The sequence below is a fragment of the Anolis carolinensis genome, chromosome 2, assembly GCF_035594765.1.
Source record: "Anolis carolinensis isolate JA03-04 chromosome 2, rAnoCar3.1.pri, whole genome shotgun sequence".
Lineage (NCBI taxonomy): Eukaryota > Metazoa > Chordata > Lepidosauria > Squamata > Dactyloidae > Anolis > Anolis carolinensis.
The window spans coordinates 309,428,000-309,450,422 of NC_085842.1; the positions used below are offsets into that span (position 1 = coordinate 309,428,000).

Below are 22,423 nucleotides of genomic sequence, written 5' to 3' on the forward strand. Positions count from 1 at the left end.
GCCAGGTAAAATCTTCAGGTAGTTCATTATGATGAATGCCTTGGAAAGGGGCAATATTTCACTTCAACCCCAAATGAGGTTCTAAGCAAGCAGCAAACATTGTTCTAAAATGCATATTTGCAACTATTTCTCAGAATCATATTATGCAGTCCCATGGAAACAGAGGGGACATTTTTGTGAGCATGAACTGGAGGCATTGTAGAGTAGCTATTATGGGAAATGGGAGGCAATGCCACTTCTATATAGTTAATATCATTTCCTTCTTCCTAACGGTCATAGAATAAATATGATTCTTGTCTTATGGAGTGCTGTCCCTCAGAGAGAAATGATTGCTAGTGAAGTTGCCGAACTTTGTAATTACCTGATTCAAAATGCAGTAAGACCCATTCATGGTTTCATTTACTTGCGGCTGGAGAAAAATAGTTTCACTAGGAATTTCTCAGGTACAAGTACAGGCCCTCTAGCACAATTCAGTGGTATGCTGAGGTCAGGTAATTTAATGGCGTTTGATCCTATCTGTGGTTTTAGGTAACTTTGGTATGGCATGGAATATATCCCCTACAGATATGTGGGGCTTACTGTATACATTTTCCTATGCTATGAGGCTCAGATGGTAAAGCAAGGCACTCCACATACTGATATTGAGCTTTTCATGTACAGTGTTCCCCGACTTATCGTGGGGGTTACGTTCCAGGACCACCCGCGATAAATGAAAATGCAGTTTGTACTTTATTTTAGCAGTTACAATAAACAGTACACCAGCAGAGAAGATGAATGGAAGCTAAATAACCCTTTTTTATTTCCAATCCTTCCCTCCCCCTCCCTTTATTTCTCCCTTTCTCCCCCTTCCAAAACCCTTTGCACACCACAAAAACCTGTGAAACTGTGAAAATATTGTGACAAATGGTGTACATTAATATTTATTGAAAACCCGTGAAACAGCGAGGGCGTGAAAAGCGAACCGCCAAGTATGGGAACACTGTAGATCTAGGTTGGTCCAAATCCCAGCTAAGGTTCAGACAGATCTTAGCAAATGTTTTTAAAGGGGGTGTTGTTTACACGTTGAGGCAAACACAGCTCTGTTCCAGCTTCTGGCCATCTTGGATTCCTCTGCTGACATCAGAGTGGGGAACCTGTGTGATTGCATGAAGAAGGGGGCACCTCTTTTGCATCTTCCTAATTCTTCTGACATTAACAGAGGCACCAACATGATTCAGGAAGGCAGGAGAACACGTGGATCAAGAATAGGACTCCACAGCCACCTACGGACCCACCGCCTAGGCATTACGCTTGGAGGACCATCATCCTCGGTCTAGGAGGGATCATCTAAGTAAGTAAGTAACTGTTGGTGCCTCTCCCAATGTCATTAATGGGTTCTCATACAAAGAAGGAGGAAGGGCCATCTCTCTTCTTAATGCTAGTCATATGAGCACTCCCTTCTAATGTCAACAGAGACACCCATGATGATCAGGAGCTTGTGAGGAGCTCTGTTGGAGTGAAGGCAGTGTCAACAAAACTAGGATCTATCCCTCTTCCCCATGCTGATGAGTGAAGAAAAAGTGTGATGGTGCTGTTGTCCCATCTGGTAGAGTAGATTAGGTTGAACTGGTCCCAATCCAGCTGGCCAGATTTCCCAAGGCTGTAAAATACTCCAGAGTTTCCAGGAGTATTCCCTAACATTGCCCCAAGTAGAACAAAACAGTTTAAAATTCACTGGATGGAAGTAGCTGTGTGTCATGAAAACAGACAGCCTTCCATTCACAGTGGGCTTTTGGATTGTGTAGACAAGCTTGTAGTCCACAAGATCAAATTTTCTAACTTCTGTGGAAGACAATGTTCCATTGAGCCTGTTTCTTGGATCCTGATGTTGGTATAACCCCCGAAAGATGCTTGTGTGAAGCTTTACCTAGTGTTGACTTCAGATTGCTAGAATTTACAAATCGGGCCTGTCTTTCTCATGGCACGGCAATTTCAACCATGTGACTGTGGTGGCAGCAATAGTGGCAATGTCAAAAATCTTTCAAAATTGCTACCACACTTCTGAAATACAGTAACGCTGCAACTGTGGGAGATGTCAGTTATTGTCAAAATAGCTTACTAAAACAGCATACATCAGACTTTAGTATATTATTTATTTTACACCAATAGTAGTATGAATCTAATTCAAAAGAAAGTATATGTTTATCGCACACCTTGAACTTTAAAGAAAAATTGTTTTTTTCAGGTGGCATAGAAGTAATTTCAGAAGTGGTAGAGGTGTCCTTGGAGAGCTGTAAAAGAAAGTAAAGGTGCACACATGCTGGATGTTGCCTATGCCTGTTCTAGTATCAATTATTAATTTCTGTCAGTATCGTTGGGGCTTTACTGTTGCTTAGAACACAATCTTAGCAAATCCATTTCTAAACAACACAAGTTGATAACAATTATAAGCAGTTTTACTGGCAACCTTTCTCCCTCTCTTTCTCTTGCTGTAGCAAGGAGAGGAAGAAACTGGAAGAAAGAGAGCCAGAGGATCTCTTCATAAGGGGCATTTTAGTCCTGTTTTGCTGCTTTGTTTCATGGCTTGGATGGGGCCTGCTGTGTGCCATCAAATGATGCACGGCAGGCCCCGCTCACATTCCTCCCACAGTGAAGGGGACGTGCTGAAACTTCCTCTGCCTTTTCCTTGTATGAAGGTGAAAAGGTGGTGGGCCAACACGTGTTTTTGCACATTCCTGCCCTTTCTCCTGTCTGATGGGGACAGGGTGCCAATGCATGACCATATGATGGGGAATGAGGGAGGGCACACGTGGTGCCACAAGCTGCTTTGTGTGCCTTCTCTTTTGCTGGTGATTGCCGGCAAAACAGCATGGCCCAAAAAGGCCACGTGAAGAGGTCTTAAGAGTACGAATCCATAAACACAGGTTGAAATATGACTTAGGAATCTCAGAAAAAGGAAAATATTTCCCATAGCATGAAATCAAATATTTTATTTAGGATAGCAATGGACAAACAGATCCAATCCTAGAGTTCTGAAACCCTAGAGTTCTGAAATACCCTGTTTAGATGTTGCCATAATACCTGCACCTCCCACAACACATCTTTGAAATGCAAAGACTCTGTCAAGATCAGCAATCTTAGCACAAACAACTGAAATCGGCCTTTCCCCCTCATTTTCTTCATTGTCTCTTTCAGTTGACGGTTGAGTGGGAACATTTTTGCTAAAGGTGATTTTTCAGCATTGGCTTCTTTCTAGTTCATTAGAAATGAGTTTCAAGAACAGAGAAGAGGGATTTGAGCATGGCCCATTTGGTAGAATGAATGGGTATGCTATCTGTAATGTCATTGCACATGATGCATTTGAAGGGTGCCTCTTTCCAATCAATAGCATGTTCAGTCATGTAACAATGCGGGGATAGTTACTCTGGGACAAGTTACTGTAATACACAGTTTTGTACTTGTCTACACATGGATCTTTCTAACCGAAAGTTTTAAAAGGCTGGTGAATTTATCTGCTATCACACTATATTATTTATCTTCAACTCAATACTGTCTAGTCTGATTAATATTGGCTATCTGAGTTCAGAGTCTGGAAATATTGTACCTTCCAGTATTTCACAGCTGAAATCTCAGCTGTGTGTGGCCAAACAATATCAGAGTGTGGTCAAGATGGCAACAAGGAAGAATGCACATACAAGGAGAGTCTGCAGCAGTTTGCATTTACTTAGGCCTACTGAAAAAAACAAAATTCTGCTCTACCTCTCCTTTCCTGCCACTGCTAACTTTTTTTACACTTTGAACTCAATTTGCAACCTTTTAAGTAAGCCAAGGCAAAGGGGGGAAATGGGAGGAGCAGAGATAAACTGGGGTATTTTAAAAGTAGGACAGTAAAAGATTACAGGTTTCCTGTAGCAGTTGTAGTCCAATATGATGCATAAACAGAATAAATTCTCCATGGTATCCAGGATGGAATTTTTAATTGAAACCACATTAAAAATTATACAGAACAGAGGCAGTAAGAAAGTTGCATAGAATAAAATTATCCTGGCAGAAACATATGGCCAGCATCATGTTTAAATCTTGTCACTTGTTCCTATGCATGCAACATTAACCACAGCAATGTGGTCTGTAGCTAGAACATGATACCTTGGAGGTCAAGTGCTATATACATAGCAACTGGTGACTCAATCTGAAGAAGAAGCCACTTGAGTGAGGCCTTGGATATTTGAAATTATGTGACATATCCACTGTCACTTTGAACCTCAAGGCCACCAAGGATGGAATATGTTGATGCATATGTAAATATTCTTATAGAAGCAGCTAGGTATTTTTATCCAACACAGAATGTGCACATTCAGTTGAAGGCTGCAGAAATTGTGACATTGTTTGGTGACATTGTGAAAGGATGTGTATTGTGCACATTTGAATATTCATTTACTTACACAATTTGTATCAGTTGTAGGGTAAAGGTAAAGGTTGAGTCTAGTCATGTCTGACTTTGGGGGTTGGTGCTCATCTCCATTTCTAAGCCAAAGAGCCGGCGTTGTCTGTAGACACCTCCAGAATGCTCTAGTCAGCATGGCTCCTGGAAGTGGTTGTGTACGATGTTATCCCCTTCCCTAGCTGTTTTCAATTGGTGAATATATTGAAGACATTGGTTGAGATCCTTCAAGGCAGGTATGATTATGTAGCTGCTACATCTTCTAATTTGAATCCCTAAAACCTGTCCTAAAAGCAAGGTAGCCATGCCAACTGAAGGAGTTCTGTGGTGTTGGCAAGCAGAAAACTAAAGGATGATGAACCCAACCCCTCACCACCAGCAAGCAGCAGTGCAATTAGCAATAGCAGCAGTCCTAGTGGGGTCCTGTTGCAATCCTTTGTCAGGCTGCAAAGACAAAGACCCCAATGGTGGGAGGGGGCTGGACGCATCATCTTCTACACCTCACTCACCAGCACTACAAACCTCATCTAGATGTATTTCAGGGAGGGAGCATTTGGGATCATGGCAAGTGTACCACAACCTTAAATATGCATATTAAAATGTGTTCAGTTATAAGTCGACTTATAACATTATAAATATTGACAGGATGCTGGACATGAAGGACATTATCACATGTGTCTCCAAAAATGGGTTTTCCCATGGAAACCTGTGGTAAAGACATATTGGCTGAGATAAGAGTGTCCCTGCCTAGCCCTGCTTCTCCTGCACAAGTCCTTTTTGAAGGTGCTTTTCAGCTGTGCTGTGCAATATGGAGAGGACACAGGTGAGGGAAATGGGCTGATGGTAAAGATGTGATAGCACTTCCAGCTGCAAATCAAAAAAATATTCCTTTCTCCTCTCCTCAGCTGCAAAGACAAAATTGGAATCAATTGTTTTTTGGATTTCAATAGCATTTGGCATTTCTTTAACTACCATGCTTCCCCAGAGAAGGCTAAAGACTTTGTTGAACGACAACTCCCAGCATTAAGGTAGAGAAAGGGTCCAGTTTTATCTCTACAGCTGGAAAGGAAAGGGGTCGGGCTGTGGCGCAGCTGGCTAGTAACCAGCTGCTATAAATCACTACTGACCGAGAGGTCAGGAGTTCGAAGCCCGGGTCGGGTTAAGCCTCCGACCATTAGAAAAAAATCGCCCCGGCTTGCTGTTGACCTAGCAGCCCCGAAAGACAGTTGCATCTGTCAAGTAGGGAAAATTTAGGTACGCTTTATGCGGGAGGCTAATTTAACTAATCTACAACACCATAAAACTGCTCACGAGGAAAAGAATGAAGGAAGAACAGCCACCAATGGACGGTGAAGCAACAGCTCCCCCTGTGGCCGGATTCGTGAAGCTGGAAAGATGTTAAAAATGCCTCTGTGTCTGTCTAAAACTGAATGTTGTTTGTCTGTTGGCATTGAATGTTTGCCATATATGTGTTCATTGTAATCCGCCCTGAGTCCCCTTCGGGGTGAGAAGGGTGGAATATAAATACTGTAAATAAATAAATAAATAAAGGGTTAATTTTTTATTTGGTGCCTGAAACACAGCCCACAATGAGTTTCACATCCCCCATCCCCTTGTCTAGTCCCTATTGCAGAACTACTATTTGTTTCATCGCACAGATAATAAAGCTACATCGAAATAGGTTGAGAAGCCCAAAGAGAATTCTTAAGTGTCTTCATTAAGTACAATTTTCAGATGACTTTCAGATCACCTGGGGGTGAGATTACAATGATGTTGTTTGATAAATTGTGCTTTCATTTGTTTCTAGCAAGCCTCCAAGGTGGTTTAAACTGTGGTGTGACAATCTCCTAATTCATTTACTTTCACAACCACTCTTCTGGGATCAAATGTTCATATGTCCCCATTTTACTGTTATTGACAATGGGATGGAAGATGAGAGAAAACTGTTCTCTGTGTTAGATGTTGGCTACGAAGGGCACAACGGAAAGTTCAGAACACATATTCAAACCCTAAGTGAGCCATTCTGGGACCCAAGACTAACCAAGCATGAGGAAAGTGGAAAGAAAAACAACTGCTTGGCTGGTTTGTTACACGTCGATGGTAATATGCACAAACTACAATCTTTTCATCTGGTTGCTTGCGCACATCTCCTGCTTTGACAGCTGAAGCCGCACAGATACAGCCATGTCAGTGGCAGCAAATGAAAAAAAAATCATCTCAAGAGTAGCCACTTTCTCCTATCCTCCGTTCTCTATCTGTCAAATGGGAGGCAGTAGAGCTTGCCTTGTGTGTAGGGTTGTGAAGGGAAATACGGTAAAGATCATAATCAATCAAGAGCAGATAAGAATACTTCACTTGCACAATTTGTGTTACAGCAGACAGAACCTTTGGCAGTTTTCTACAGAAATACATTCAGGCAATTCTGAATTCTTTCATAAAGCCCTTCATTAGACAGTTCTGCTACTCAGCTGCACCAAAAATGAATGAGTTGTCTGGACCTTGGCAATAATTATGTACTAATAGCTGGGTATTTGGAATTCCTTTACCAATGAGAGATAAAAGCTATTTTATGATTATAACTTAATGAGGGAAGGCTACCCTCCTTTTGTGATATAACTATGACTTTTAGTTGGTTTCCACTACATGGTGGTGGAGGAATATTACATAGTTTTGCGGCTGGCTTGAGCTGTTTCCTTGTGCACTGCTGTAGATATTGAAACAACAGACAGGAAGATGCAAGGAGAATAAGTTTTGTACCACAGACCAAAGCAACTGTTAGCATTCGAAAAAGTTTCTGACAATTAACTAAAAGTGAATCTTTTAGTTTCCAATTTTTTTCAAAATTGGTATTGCAACAACTCACTACTTTGGGGTACCAGAGTGGTAAAGGTAACTTTTAAGCTCTGGAAGTATCAGATCCAGAGCCTGTACAATAAAGATGAAGGCAACAGGGAAGTAAAGCAAAATCAAAGTGAATCATGGGATGCCCAACGCACATCCAGATGGATAGAAAGCATGAGTGAGAAGCCTTCACAGCAACTAGAGTTAGTTATATCAGCCACACTTCCAGGGGCTATTAGAGAAAGGATCCATCCTTGGATGGTTTCTAAAGGTAGATGTCAATAAGGTGGTGAATTCATCTGGGTTTTAGTCTGATTTTTAACAAAGCTATACAAGGTAATAAACACTAACCCAAAACAGAGAGAACATATTGAATGGCTGTTTTAAAATTTGCAAACAGATTCAGAGTAGATTTCTACCAGTTGATTTCTCTGCAGCCCTTGCTGTCATCAAAACTGAGTCTTAGTTTGCCCTCCAACAGCATGGAAAACCCCTCAGTATACATGATGCATACATGTCATTTGGGGGTTCTTAGAGAGATCAGAAATACCAATGATTACAATTGAGTCTTTTCTTGTACCAATACCATAGAGACCCTATGGGATATTGAAAGAGAAAGTATCGTTATTAGTAAGCCAACTTGAATTGATAATCTTTTCCTCCACATGCTTAGACTCCATGTGGTGCTTTCTTGTCCTTTTTCAGATATTGTAAAACAAAACAACTGAATGAACAATCCACACAATATGCAGTTATGCACATACCGATACAGAGCCAGATATTTGATGTTAGAAAAGGGGCTGGCTGGTATAGTTTCCCTTCAGATTTCTTGTGAAAATACAAATATAATGTCAATGCTACTTTAAAATGGCATGTATAGACACAAAAGAAGCTCCAGTTGAAACTAGGGGTCTTTGATTCCCACCACATAGATAATGTATGGATTTGGAGAGGGGGAGGCATACACACCACATAGCTTTGTCGCTTCCTGATCATTAACTGAACTGCTGTGAGAATCTTGGGAGCCTGGCGGCCAAAGCTAAAAGTACCTTTTGCATCCTTTTATTGATATGTGTCTACTTAACTACTGGATGAGATGATGGGGTGCTATGGAATATTCACAATCACCACATCTGCTTAAAAAGAAGCTGTCAGGAAAGTCAAGACATAATGACAGAAGAAAAGCAAAATGGATCAGATTGCATTTTCCAGGTGTTTCCAATCTTGTATTCAGTTTAGAAACATTATTTTTAGCATCACAACTCCTGGAATCCCCACTAACTACACCTTGAGGACTGCAGTCCAAAAAAGTGATTTTCCAAAATCTGGCTTTGAGCTAAGAGATATTTACCTTTAAAATAACTCACCGCTACAATATCTCCTTGCAGTGTTTACCTGGCACAATGTCATGGCTGTTTATTTTCCCAGAAACTTCAGATAGCGAAACACTGCTACTTACTTCTTCCTGTCCCAAAAGTCCGATCGACTGAGAGCGTTGGGAATGGCACAGGTCGGAGCGTGAACTGAGGATGTGGGTATCCACATGTCGGCGAAGGCAGGATCCCTGGGTACTGAGCACTTTCTAATGTTGGGACTGGGATGGCACTGACTACAGCTAGAGGGAGGAAGAAAAAGGACAACATAGCTTTAGCACTGTGCACCCTGTTGGAAAATACACAAGAGCACACGAGAATTGAGACTTAATTCAGAGAAGAGAGAGATGATGAATATTGTGCCTGACTTAGAGAGGGAGCTGTGTTTTGAAGGGTGATGCGAGACACACAATTTGACAGAGCTTTAATTGCAGTCTTGGATACGCAACCCACTACCGCTGGCTTGAAGGAAATAAATCTGCATTATTCAATCAACTAAAAATCAAGTGTGTAAAAGAAAAGGACACATGATGGATTATATCACAAATGAAGTTGATGCTATTTATTATAAAAGCTGATCAATTAGTGTTTATCCCAACTTCAAAATAGCCTCCAAATTAAGAGCCAGACATCATTAAATGGCAGTGAGTAATTGGAAGATGCCTGAATGCTGTCAAGTCCATGGGAAATGCAGGAAGGTAAATGAAAACACAAAACGAAGCAGAGGAAGAAAAGAAGAAAATGAGCTCTTCTGTTTTATTTCTTTTTGTGATTTGCTTATACAGTAGAGTCTCACTTATCCAATACTCGCTTATCCAATGTTCTGGATTAACCAACACATTTTTGTAGTCAATGTTTTCAATATATCATGATATTTTGGTGCTAAATTCGTAAATACAGTAATTACTACATAGCATTAATTTGTAATGAACTACTTTTTCTGTCAAATTTGTTGTATAACATAATGTTATGGTGCTTAATTTGTAAAATCATAACCTAATTTGATGTTTAATAGGCTTTTTCTTAATCTCTCCTTATTATCCAACATATTCGCTTATCCAACGTTCTGCTGGCCTGTTTATGTTGGATAAGTGAGACTCTACTGTATTTGTTTTTCAAAATCAGAATAGCACAGACTTAACGCATACGCAGTCTGGAGAGGCAGACTGGGAGTATGGAATCCATTTTTTACAGTTCTTTTCCTTGAACAGGCATTGGTGAAGGAGTTTATTCTGAATATTGAAGACTCATGTATGGCAATCATCATAATGACCCAGTTTTGCAGCCAAAATAATCATAGCCAACTAGTTTGATTCCCATTGATGTGCGATGCCTCTCTTGCCAGGATGATACTGATGATAACAGGGATGGTGATGGTCATGACCATGATGATTGAACAAAAGTTCTCTTGCATACAAGAGAGGTTGGGTAGCCAGTAAAACATACATAGAAGGAAGACTATGTTGTAATTTTGAAGATTGCTGAATTTTTGGTTTATTCCTTTATTTTCACCAATTTCTCAGCCAAAATACTGTTTAACAGCTTCAAATCATCATTTAAAAAAAAGGACAAACCCTATAATTAAAAGTACCCATTTATGATATCTCAGCAGCAATTTTTAAAAGCAAGAAAAGGAACACAAAATATTCTAGTGTTATTGGCTTCAACCAGAGCCTAATCTATGAAGATCTCAATCATGATTTATTATCTTCCATTCACTTTATTGCAAAACAAGTCATTATTTTGCTCTTGTCTGCCCTGATGCTTGTGTGTGGACATGTGGCACTAGTTTAAAATTCCCTATAATCCTCCTCATATACTCAGTTATCCAGTTACCCAGCAGACCTTTTATTCAGCCACCCATAGAGATTCAACAGCTGAGCTGAATCTGAGTTGCTGTCTGAGGCTGTACAACATGGGATAGGATAGTAGGTTAAGATGAACTGGGAGCTCTTCTTTTCATCCATCTCCTGGGTATTACATTTGACAAATGGCAAAACAAGTTTGCATCCATATAGCACCATGGCTTTTTCTCATGAAATTTTCTTTAGTAAGCTCATCAATTTATGCTGGTATAAGTGAAGGAAGATTCAATTTCATATTGTCCAATTATAAGAGGCATTTCTTTACAAAGCAATTATAGCACAGATAAATAGATTACATTTATAGGATTCTTTTTCTCCCATGATACTGACAACACTTTGCCAGTTATTATATATGATATAGATAATAGAAAACTTCAGATGTGATTAATATTTCCCTATGCTGACGCAGGAATAAATGGCAAAAACTACCCAAAGTACTGAACTCAATTCTTGAAATAGCACAAGACCTTGGGCAGCTTGTTTAATAATTAGCTGGGTTCAACACCCCATATCAGTTATCAGTACCCTGGGTAACTTCTTTAAAGTCTGAACAAATATCTAGAGAGGATTTAACATCCCAGCAAGAGTTCAGCTTTGAACCAACACTTGAATTGTATGATCCTCCAGATCAAAGATGTCCCATCCCTGGAGAAATGGAGGGCTTTGTGAAACTTACTATTTTTGATTGCAGGAAACACTTCCATGCAATAAATACCCAATAGGTGGCAATATATGGCTGATGATTTAACTTTTAGTCAGGTGACTCATCTGAATCGATCAGGTTTACTATGTATGAGAATTTCAATTGTGTTCATTTTTTAAAAGTATATATTGAACTTTCTAACATCTCCATGGGAAGAAGGAAAGAACATGAGAATGGAAAAAACATGAGATTATTTTATTTATATAGCATATTTGTGCAACTCTGATTAATTTGTCCATTGACCCCCTAAGTCTTTGACTGCTTGGTTTGTAAATGTCTACAAATAACTCTATCAATTGAATTTGATTGCTACAAATGGTGGGAAATTTGTTTCATTTCATACTTAAATTCTCAAGTGTATTTGGGTTAGAAAGAATTTAAGGTTTTAAAAATATCAGTGCACGAGAAAGTGAAACTGACAAGATGCATCCATCCTGAATTTAAATGCACTTGTAGATCGGAGGTAGCTGATTCCATGAGAAAATAAACAGCATACTGTTGGGATACTGTTACACTGCAAAAAGGCTTGGATATTTTATACATGAGTTTCTTAAATTGTTTTCTTATACAACTTTCCAACAGAGAAAGTGACAGTAAAGTCTAGATGGCTCTCCTCTGTGATTTATCCCACACTGACAACATTCACAAGTGGTGCAGGTGAGGCTCAAGGGGGTTTTATTTAGCACTTGTAAAATGCTCTAAAGGAGGATGATACAAAGAAGGGAATTGAGATGGGCTATGGAAAATAAAACCAACACTGTAAAATGTTGAAAAATAGTTCTGATACACAAAATTCATGGATATATATTGGTATGTCAAAATGAAACCACTGTAATTAACTTGAAATCATCTGTGATTTCTTATCTAAATACAGTTGACAGAAGGATTGTCTGCACAATGGTATCCAAACACTGGCTTCCCAGTTTGATGCAGCATTATACAACTTCCCTCACATGTTAAGAGAATAAAATTATAGGGTCAATTGCTACAGATCTTGCTTTCTTTTGAAAATGTTGGTGCTTTTGTAACATTGGCACATTTACAAATATGGAAGATAAGTATGAATAAGCAGTCAGGCATCTAGACAGATGCTGCTCATTTTTAAAGCAGCATCAGTTACTGCAAAGCAAACAGCTGACCCTTGAATCTTCCCAGTCAGAGTCAACTGCAAAATATTAACTTTCTTTGCAAAATTCCAAGTGGGAATAGTTTCTTTCCAGTACCCACTGAATCTGGGGAAAATTCCTGACCCTGCCGTTAGGCAGAGAGCATACATTATGTAATTTACTGTTATGTTATTAGTATACTTGTGGGCTTTTTTCTAGCTTTGGATGTCACTATAAGTTAGCTAATCTGTATCTTGGTTGGGGATAGATGCTGGTGAGGTTGGAAAGAGCAATGGTTATAGTTCCAGCCCAGCATACAGCATCTCTTGAGTCTGTCTTGAGAATAGTTGAAAATCTAGGCACTAGTGACAATGCCAGCAGGGCAGTTAATTCACTATAGGTTTCAGGTGAGAGTTTGAAGGAACTATTCAAGATTCCAGATTCTATCCCTGCTATAGATTCATCACCTTGGATAATACCTTTAAAGTTTGGACTAACATCTACCACTGAAATGTGAATGGACATGTGTTTTAAAAATGAAATTTGAATCTCTTTATTTTGAAACCCACACTATATAAAACAACCAGGCAATAAGAGCAGACGAAGAAAGGAATAACTTTGTGGGTTCACAGTGCTTAGGGCCAGAGTTAGGATCCCTTGGGGGGGGTCTTCTGAAGGGTTTCATGAACAAAAAGTTTAGCTGAATATAATTTCATATACACATGCACACACAAACACCATGGACTCACCATCTCTACTTGGCAAGGCCAGAAGTGGCTTTGAGAAGAGAGGGAAAAAGAGCCAGGCATTATATGACTTAAAAATAAAGCATGACTAATTGAGGCTTTAGGGCTATGAGTCCTTATTTGTGGTTGGAATTAGTTTCTTGTTGCCACAAAACAAAAGGTGGCCCATGTGTGGCCCATGGACATGTTTCTCTTCCTTTCTCTTCCTTTCTGTTGATCTCAGGAAAACTTAGCTCTGTCACGGGACCCATTACTAAACTGTACTCTTCATTTTTTGACCTGCTTAGCATAGAGCTTGGTGGGCATGCTCTGAAGAAAGGAAAGCTGCATAGGGACATTTAGGCCCAATGACTTTCCTAGAGTACCATTCCTGAAAAATCCCCATCCTGCATTTCTATCAACTGCAATGTGTCCATCAGAGCAAAGACCAGGTGGACACACAACTGAACAACAATAGTAATATTGGTGTAAATCTTTGTTCTGTGTATTTTAATATACACATTTTAATAGTATCATGTTTTATCTCTGAATTTTAACCTTAATGTACTATGTCTCAAGCTCTGAAGGGAGAGGTGAGTAGGAAATAAAACTTATTATTATTATCATTTTCACTGTTGTTGTCATATGAACCAATGCCAAGCATTATGGGGTATGTGGGTGTATAATTCTATCAGTGTACAACTTACAGGGATTGCTGGGTTGTGAGTCCATAGGAATCATGAGTTTGGCACGTGTTGCCCTGCGAGCTGCCAGGGAACGTTCCAATGTGGACATGCTGCTTCCTACTTCTTCCGTGTCAGGAGCTGGCATAAAGGAATGCAACAAACAAATGAATTGTAAAATCCCTACATTCCCAGATTTCCCTGCAACATAGCATTCCCAGTTAGAGGAGGATACATTTTCCCCAAATTCCACATCGGAAAAAGCTGATTGCTCAGAAGGCATCCCTTCATGATAGTTTAAACCCACTTCAGAATGGAAATAATTGCTTCACATTTGCTTTCAATTAACTTAGAATTCTAATTTCTTTCTGTAAAATTGTGTTGCGGATTAACAGCCGTGTCGCTTTGAAACCACTCTGCAAAAATGACACTTCTTGCCTTCCTATAGCATTGTTTGCTTCTTATCTTCCTTTAATTTCATGGAGATGTCATTGTGGAAATGCTCAGACTCCTACGGACTGATATTTGCTCAAATCAGCATTCCACCTTCTGTGCGATTGGCCATCATGTTTAAAAGGCAGCATAATCGCCCATTAACTCAGGGCCATTTGCTATATAAATGAACCTTGAGGATTTAAGTATTGTACTCAGGAGCAAAAAATAGGTCTCGGTGTCTGTTTAATGATAGTGGATTTCAATATTAAGCTAAATTACAAGCATAAAAAGTTGTTTAATATGACCTCAAATGAAGCTCTTGTCAAGAAGCTGCGAGGCCTATGATTTTGGGTCTGGCAATGTATTAAGGATCAAAATGAAAGTGTGGTTCCACATCTAGAAAGGTAGAGGAATCTGAATTAATACCGTTTTGCCACATGCATCATTAGCTATTCTTAAATGCTGACGTACATAGCTCAGGTTCAGATTGAGGATAGAAATTACTTGTTTCGCATGCAGAAGTTCTGCTTGAAATTTGGTAGTTTTTCAAGAGGTTTTTTTATAACTGAAAGACATCATTTTCTCCATGTGGGCCTTAGGTACCTCATTAATGGCCCTGGTAGAATTTTTTCCCGTTTAAAAGGAAGTTGTCACCTCCGCTAAACTGTGCTTGAGGGAGTTGGAATTGGTATAGGGGTTTTTTTTTGGTTTTTTTTTGTGTCAGGAGCAACCGGAGTTGCTTCTGGAGTGAGAGAATTGGCCGTCTGCAAGGACGTTGCCCAGGGGACGCCCAGATGTTTTGATGTTTTCACCATCCTTGTGGGAGGCTTCTCTCATGTCCCCGCATGGAGCTGGAGCTGATAGAGGGAGCTCATCCACACTCTCCCCAGGTGGGATTCGAACCTGGCAGCTTTCAGGTCAGCAACCCAACCTTCAAGTCACTTAGTCCACTACGCCATCTGGGGTCATGTCCATAGTTAGGTTTCATTGGTAGGAATTGGAGTGAATATTTTAGCTGGTGCATATGCTGGCATCCCCTTTGGTTGAAAGGTGGCCTCTGGAACAGCTTCTCTTGGTTCTGGGGCTTGGGAGGCTGTGTAGAAGACTTCTTCTTGGTGCTGGCCTGTGGAGGGATTTCCTCTTCTTTAAAAGCTCTGAGGTTTATTGGGGGGGGGGGCTCTTTGGCTGGCTTTCCAGAATATGATCCATGGTGAAACTTCCCCATAGGATTAGGTGTTTCACCTAGACTGGGGTGAGAAGGTGGTCAGGAGTTACTAGCTGTCTCTCAGCCAAAATCCACATCAGGTTGCTCCCCCAACCTCAGCAAACAGCTCTGGGATGAAATATAAATAACTTATCTTTACAAATAGCCCTTATTTTCACCCAGGTTTTTATGTGCGAGTCTAGCCTCTTTTTTTCCTTGTTGGTATTCAATATTGTAGACTGGAAAAGAGCGATCCACTGTGCTGGAAGGTATGGTTAAGGACCTTGGACAGCTCCTTTAAAGTTTGGAATAGGGCCAAGAGTGAATTTGCTGTACTTCTCACATAAATGCTACAGATCCTCATTACAAAATGCATTTAACTTTCAAGATATCTATATGAATAAGCATGGTCTGAAATGCCCATTGGCTTTGCTGATTGTGTGATGATTACAGCATTGGGTGATGACTTGCATGTGAACAAAAGATCAAATTTTTTATAACTGGCTTTTACACATGGATGTCTGTTCACACATTAATCCACAAGTCATCAAGTACTGAGCAATCAAGAGCCCAGAACGCATATTCATGAGTGTTCAAAGGGATGGGCAGTACTATTACCAGACTGTGAGGCACTCTTGCTGCCCATCTGAGTTTCAGATTGGCTGTGGCTGCCTGGAGTGATGTCCTGACAGCTTTGCATGGGTGAGTCTCTTCCTGGTGGTTCAGAGCCTGATGGCTTTTCAATATTCTTCATTTCCATCTCTTCATGGTGTATCCAAAGATCTGGAGGTCTCAGGTCTTTTTGGCTGCCCTTCCTCTTGCCAGCACTGTGAGTAGCACGCTTTCTATTGGGGATAAAGGAAAGGGGAGAAATGAAAAGTCAAAGCCCCTGAAAGTCAACTGATAGCTTTGAAAGGAAAATGGACACATACATTAAAGACAAAACTGTCAGTAGTTATGAGACACAATGGCTATAGCCTAACCACAGGAGCTGAGGGAACATGACTCTGAACTTCAGTCAGTTTTCTTGGTTTCAGGTTTCCCATAAAAATATGACCACCTACTTTAGGGGAAAAAAAGCAGAGTGAACTAGCTTGACCTTTGATCCATCAAAGCCTTTCTTATATTCTTAGACTCCTGCACCTGCTGCTTTATTCCTTTCCAATAAAATGTCATTTTAACTCCAACTGAGACTCCTTGCCACCCCATCTAGACAGACATAATACCCATGCTGATAATTTGTGATGGGGCCTGAACAAGTAAATATAAATGGTGGCCTGAAAGGATGTAGACCTGCATCACAAGTGATCTCCAACTGTTATAAAGATCCATCCAGAAACAGAGGGAGAGAGTGCAAAGTTGTGTTATCCATTTATTGTCTTTATAAACCATGCCACTGATTTTGTTGCCTCACCAGGGACACATCTTAACTTGAAGAACACGGCTGTTATGAGAACAAGGTTACCATAATCTCCTATATAACCCATATATTAGCCATTTGTTACAGCTATGCTATTGAATCTTAAAACAAAAATGCGTGCTCTTAATATTTGTACTTCTTGTTTTTTATTAAAATATTTTAAAATAAAAATATTATTGATGATAAATTGATAACATCAGGCATTTAATTAAAGGAACTGGCTTTTGCTTTTAAAAATATTATCTTCAGCTGTGTAGCATATGTTATATTTTTCATACATTAAAATATTTTTAACTTGTAAAATTATTAAGTATCACACCTCATTATATTTATCACTTTATGAATATTCATAGCAACATGCTGTCTTCAGATAGGTATACAGACAACTTATCTTTTCGCAGGTCTGGTTTCTAAGTGTGCCAAATGTACTTTTTATATAAGGGTAAAAGCAGAAATAATTTCAGAAATCTATGCAAAGGGAAGTAGGTATCGTTAAATAGAATAAGAATCTATTTATATCATAATGCAGGGTGTTCACATGCCAGGTGTACTCATAATATTTGCTATTAAAATCAATGACAAAACATATTTAGATGAAAGGGATGGAAAGAATATTCAAAAATATTTGCAAAATAATTTAAAGAAGTATTTTGAGTGTTGAGAAAACCTAAAGAAACCATGGGAGTGGTAGGTTTACAAAGGCCCCTTCCACACAGCTGTATAAAATCCACATTGAACTGGAATATATGGCAGTGTGGACTCAGATAACCCAGTTCAAAGGAAATACTGTGGATTATTACTGTGCCTTGATACTATGGGCTATATGGCTGTGTGGAAGCACCCACAGTCTTCCGTCTTCTCTGTCCAAGATTGTGGGTGCCTCACCAAATTACAGTTCTCAGAATATCTTAGCATTGAGTCATGGTAATTACAGTGGTGTTAAACTGGGTTAATTCTAAAATGTAATTGCACCCTAAGTCAAACCATCTTGATGGTAAATAACAACAGATGCACAAGAAATTGGTTAACCAGCCAAACCCAGAGGGTGTTCCTCCTTATCCAGGAGAGATGTGACCAGTGGAGTGCCATAGGATCCTGGGCCCAGTGCTGTTTAACATCTTTTATCAATGACTTGACCAATGGGATTAGAAGGCATGTTTGTCAAATTTGCAGATGTCCCCAAATTGAGAGGGATAGGCAATACTCCAGAATATAGGATCAGGATCCAAAATGACCTCGATAGATAAGAGAGCTGGGCCCAAACTAACAAAATGAATTTAACAGGGAGAAATGTATAGTACTAAAGTTAGGCCATGAAATGTACAAATATAGGATGGGGAACATCTGTCTTGAAAAACACCCATGTGAAACAAATCTGGGCAGATCTTAGGTTACCACAAGCTGAGTCAACCATGTGATGTGGCACATAAAAAAGCCAATGCGATTCTGGGTAGCATCAAGTATAATTCAAGGAAAGAAATAGTCCAACTCTCTTCTACTTTAGTCAGATCACACCTGGAATACTGTGTCCAGTTCTGGACACCACAATTCAAGAAGGTTGTGGACAAGCTTGAAATGTGTTCAGACAAGGACTACCCAAACGGTTTGGAAGCCAAGCCCTATGAGGAATGGCTTAGGGAGATGGGTGAGTTTAGCTTGCCAAAAGGAAGGCTGACAGGGGATATGATAGCCATGTTTAAACATCTGAAAGAATATTACATTGAGGAAGGGCAAGCTTGTTTTCTGCTGCTCTGGAGACTAGGACATAGAAGAATGGATTCAAATTGCAGGAAAAAAGATTCCACCAAAAAATTAGGAAGAACTTCCAGATGGTAAGAGCTGTTTGGCAGTGGCATATGCTGCCTTGGAGCATGGTGAAATCTCATCTTCCAAAGGTTTTTAAGAAGAAGGTAGATGGCTATCTGTTGGGAGTTCTTTGATTGTGTGTTCTGCATGGCAGGGGATTGGACTGGGTGGCCCTTGGGATCTTTTCCAACTCTATGATACTATGCATTTCACATGGTTATTCAAAACAATTTGTTGGAATATGTATTCTTCACAACTGGGGTGGAAAGAAGTTGAAAATTCAAAACTGAGTGTGAGATTGTTCAACCAGATTCTCACCTTCTCTCACTCCTTAGTTATCTTTCTTTGACCTGCCCCACCTCATCCCACACAGGTGCTATAATGTACTGCAAGGGAATATCTGTAACAGTGGATAAAATGAGTTTCAGAAATGCTTGCCTGTCACTACTGAATTTGTAAGTAGATGTGTGAATTAGATTTGACAGAAGTCCAAAGCCTGAACAGGTCCAGGTCTCTTCAGACAGGTTCAGATGCCTTTATGCTCTAAAGCAAAATTTTCTCAAGGCTTAACAGAACTGAGGATAGGCTGTGCTGAAAGCTCTATTCAGGTTTTAGATTTCAGAAAGGCAGACAGATGGTTAGCAAAAATATTGTTTTTACTGTCAAAAGTCCTCAGAATAGGAGAAATGTGGGAAGAAAGTAATAGAGGAAGGATAACCTACAAGGCCATTTTCTAAAAACTTTTTTGTAAGGAACTCTCCAAGTACAGTAGAGTCTCACTTATCCAACATTCATGTATCCAACATTCTGGATTATCCAACTCATTTTTGTAGTCAATGTTTTCAATATATCATGATATTTTGGTGCTAAATTCGTAAATACAGTAATTACTACATAGCATTACTGTGTATTGAACTACTTTTTCTGTCAAATTTGTTGTATAACATGATGTTTGGTGCTTAATTTGTAAAATCATAACCTAATTTAATGTTTAATAGGCTTTTCCTTAATCTGTCCCTATTATCCAACATATTCGCTTATCCAAAATTCTGCTGGCCCATTTACGTTGGATAAGCGAGACTTTACTGTGTTGTGCTCTGTAGAAGGGAACATGATTCTCACAGATACTTCCCAAAGTTCATGGTTCAAGTATTCAAATTTCCTCTCCTTGTTTCTTAGGCTGTATTACTACTTTCTGCCATCTCAGTTTTAAGGAAAAGGTGTTTTCAATTCAAAGCTGGAATCAAGTCACTTGGTGCTGTCTTTCTTTGCTTTATTTCTTGAAAAAAAAAAGATATAACTTCTTCTTTGAGTATTCAAGTGTTTCTTTTTTATCCACTAGAAAAATCTTTGTCTCATGAAGTTTTTTTAGTTGAAGGAGAATGATAGAATAGGCATTATTAAAAGCCAGAGAATGATAAAACAAATACAAGATACCAAAACAAATAAAGCAACTGGCTTCTGCTGAGCTTTTGGAACACCAGGATAGAACAGCCATTAAATTAAACCAAACTAAACAAAAACAAAAAAACCTTGCCATAGTATTCAAGGCACTAACTGCAAGGTGTATGAGCTAAAGCTAGTCTTCCTATACATCTTATCCTTTTGGACATCGTCTTCCAATGTGACACATAACATCAATTTTTCTCTGATTTTGAAAACAAGAAAATTGAAATGGGGTTATTTTATGTTTCTTGAAATGTCCAATTTACAACCCAAACTCTTGACATCTTTTTCATCCTTCCGTTTCCCCTAGAAGTCTTATTTCTTATTCCCAATAATATTTCCTTGATTGAGAAAGAGAACACTGTTTCATATGTTCTGGCCTCATGGAGTTCCACAAATGCTAGCTGTTTTTAATGCTCAAGCAAAGCAAATCCTTTTTAAAACCAAGCATTCTGAAGTTCTCTTCCCAATACTTGGCTAGTAGATTGCAGGCAGTCCCTGAGTTACTAATATCTGACTCATGATTAAGAATGGGGGTGAGACAACAGGAAGTGAGAGAAATCTATCTCAAGAGAAATTCAATCTTGAAAAGTGCCTCCACTGAAGTTTGATCACTAATCATTGTTTCCAAAACAAGTCAAAATTTTCAAAATCCAATTCTCACAGGGACAGGAAGTGAGGTGAACAGGGGCACAGACAACAAAACAAGTACCACAGAGGTGTTAACCCTTCTCTATGCTATCCAAAACATACATGCATCCAAAACATACATGCATATGTGTGTGTGTGTATGTGTGTGTGTGTGTGTGTGTGTGTCCTGATTTACATATACATTCAACTTAAGAACAAACCTACAGAACATTTCATATTTGTAACCTGAGGACTACCTGTAACATTTTTTTGCCTGTTTCATACATCATATCATGTATCATAACATGAGTTCATTAATTCCTTTATCGACACAAGGGTATTGACAGACCCTTTTAAACCATTTTTTAAAGGCATAAAGCACAAAGCCCCTTGTATTATCATGACTGAAATGTGGCAGGCATAAACTCTGCCCAATGATCTACAAAGTCTTGTAGTTTAATACAATTATGTGAAAGAGAAGAGAAGATATAGCTGTTGTTAAATTGCGGTGGTAGCCAAGGGAGGTATACGTCTCTGAATTTCTAAAGCGCAACAAAGAATTGGGGCCAGAAAAATTAAGACTTCTTTCAGAGTATTGAGAACTTTCTCTATATGGACCTAAATAACCCATATTCACATGCTGAATTCTAGCTGAATTCAAGTAAGTATTGGGGGATATTCAGGTTAACTTGGTTAAAAATTGGGAGATTCTTTGCACTTTGCCTGAAACTCCAGAGCAACCCTATGACTTTATCACAATGTGGGCATAAGAATTAGTCCACAGTTCACATGGATCATTACCACCATTAATAAAATAATAATAATAATAATAATAATAATAATAATAATAATAAGAATAAGAATAATAATAATAATAATCCGACAAAACCATTGATCATATCCTAAACCGACAAAACCATTGATCATATCCTCAGCTGGTGTAAGAAAATCGCATAGACAGACTACAAACAGAGGCACAACTATGTGGCCCAAATGATTCATTGGAACTTATGCCTCAAGTACCACCTCCCAGCAGTAAAGAACTGGTGGGATCACAAACCTGCAAAAGTATTGGAAAATGAGCACGCAAAGATACTGTAGGACTTCCGAATCCAGACTGACAAAGTTCTGGAACACAACACACCAGACATCACAGTTGTGGAAAAGAAAAAGGTTTGAATTATTGATGTCGCCATCCCAGGTGACAGTCGCATTGATGAAAAACAACAGGAAAAACTCAGCCGCAATCAGGACCTCAAGATTGAACTTCAAAGACTCTGGCAGAAACCAGTGCAGGTGGTCCCGGTGGTAATGGGCACATTGGGTGCCGTGCCAAAAGATCTCAGCCAGCATTTGGAAACAATAGACATTGACAAAATTACGATCTGCCAACTGCAAAAGGCCACCCTACTGGGATCTGCGCGCGTCATCCGAAAATACATCACACAGTCCTAGACACTTGGAAAGAGTTCGACTTGTGATTTTGTGATATGAAACCCAGCATACCTATCTTGTTTGCTGTGTCATACAATATAATAATAATAATAATAATAATAATAATAATAATAATAATAATAATAACAACAACTACTTTATTCTTATATCGCATCATCATCTCACAAAAGGGACTCGGGCGGTGCCTAAAAAGCAGAACATAAAAACTCAGATTAAAACAACGGTCATCCATTATTCTCATTTCCCTGTGCTTTTGAGGGATTTTCCCCACCTCCTTCTTCTGGGTTGAGTGGTACCTCTGCTAAAGTCAA

General features: G+C 39.3%; 1 protein-coding gene across 2 annotated transcripts in view; it reads right to left on the reverse strand.

Annotated features, from left to right (window-relative positions):
- Nucleotides 1-22,423, reverse strand: part of dcc (DCC netrin 1 receptor) — a 1,120,333-nt gene that overhangs the window by 37,353 nt on the left and 1,060,557 nt on the right. For both annotated transcript variants that reach the window (XM_008117567.3, XM_008117566.3), the window contains exons 24-26: nucleotides 15,974-16,200; nucleotides 13,741-13,857; nucleotides 8,721-8,876 (exon numbers count right to left, since the gene is read on the reverse strand). In XM_008117567.3, coding sequence (XP_008115774.2) covers nucleotides 8,721-8,876; nucleotides 13,741-13,857; nucleotides 15,974-16,200 — 500 coding nt within the window. The remainder of the gene's footprint in view (nucleotides 1-8,720; nucleotides 8,877-13,740; nucleotides 13,858-15,973; nucleotides 16,201-22,423) is intronic.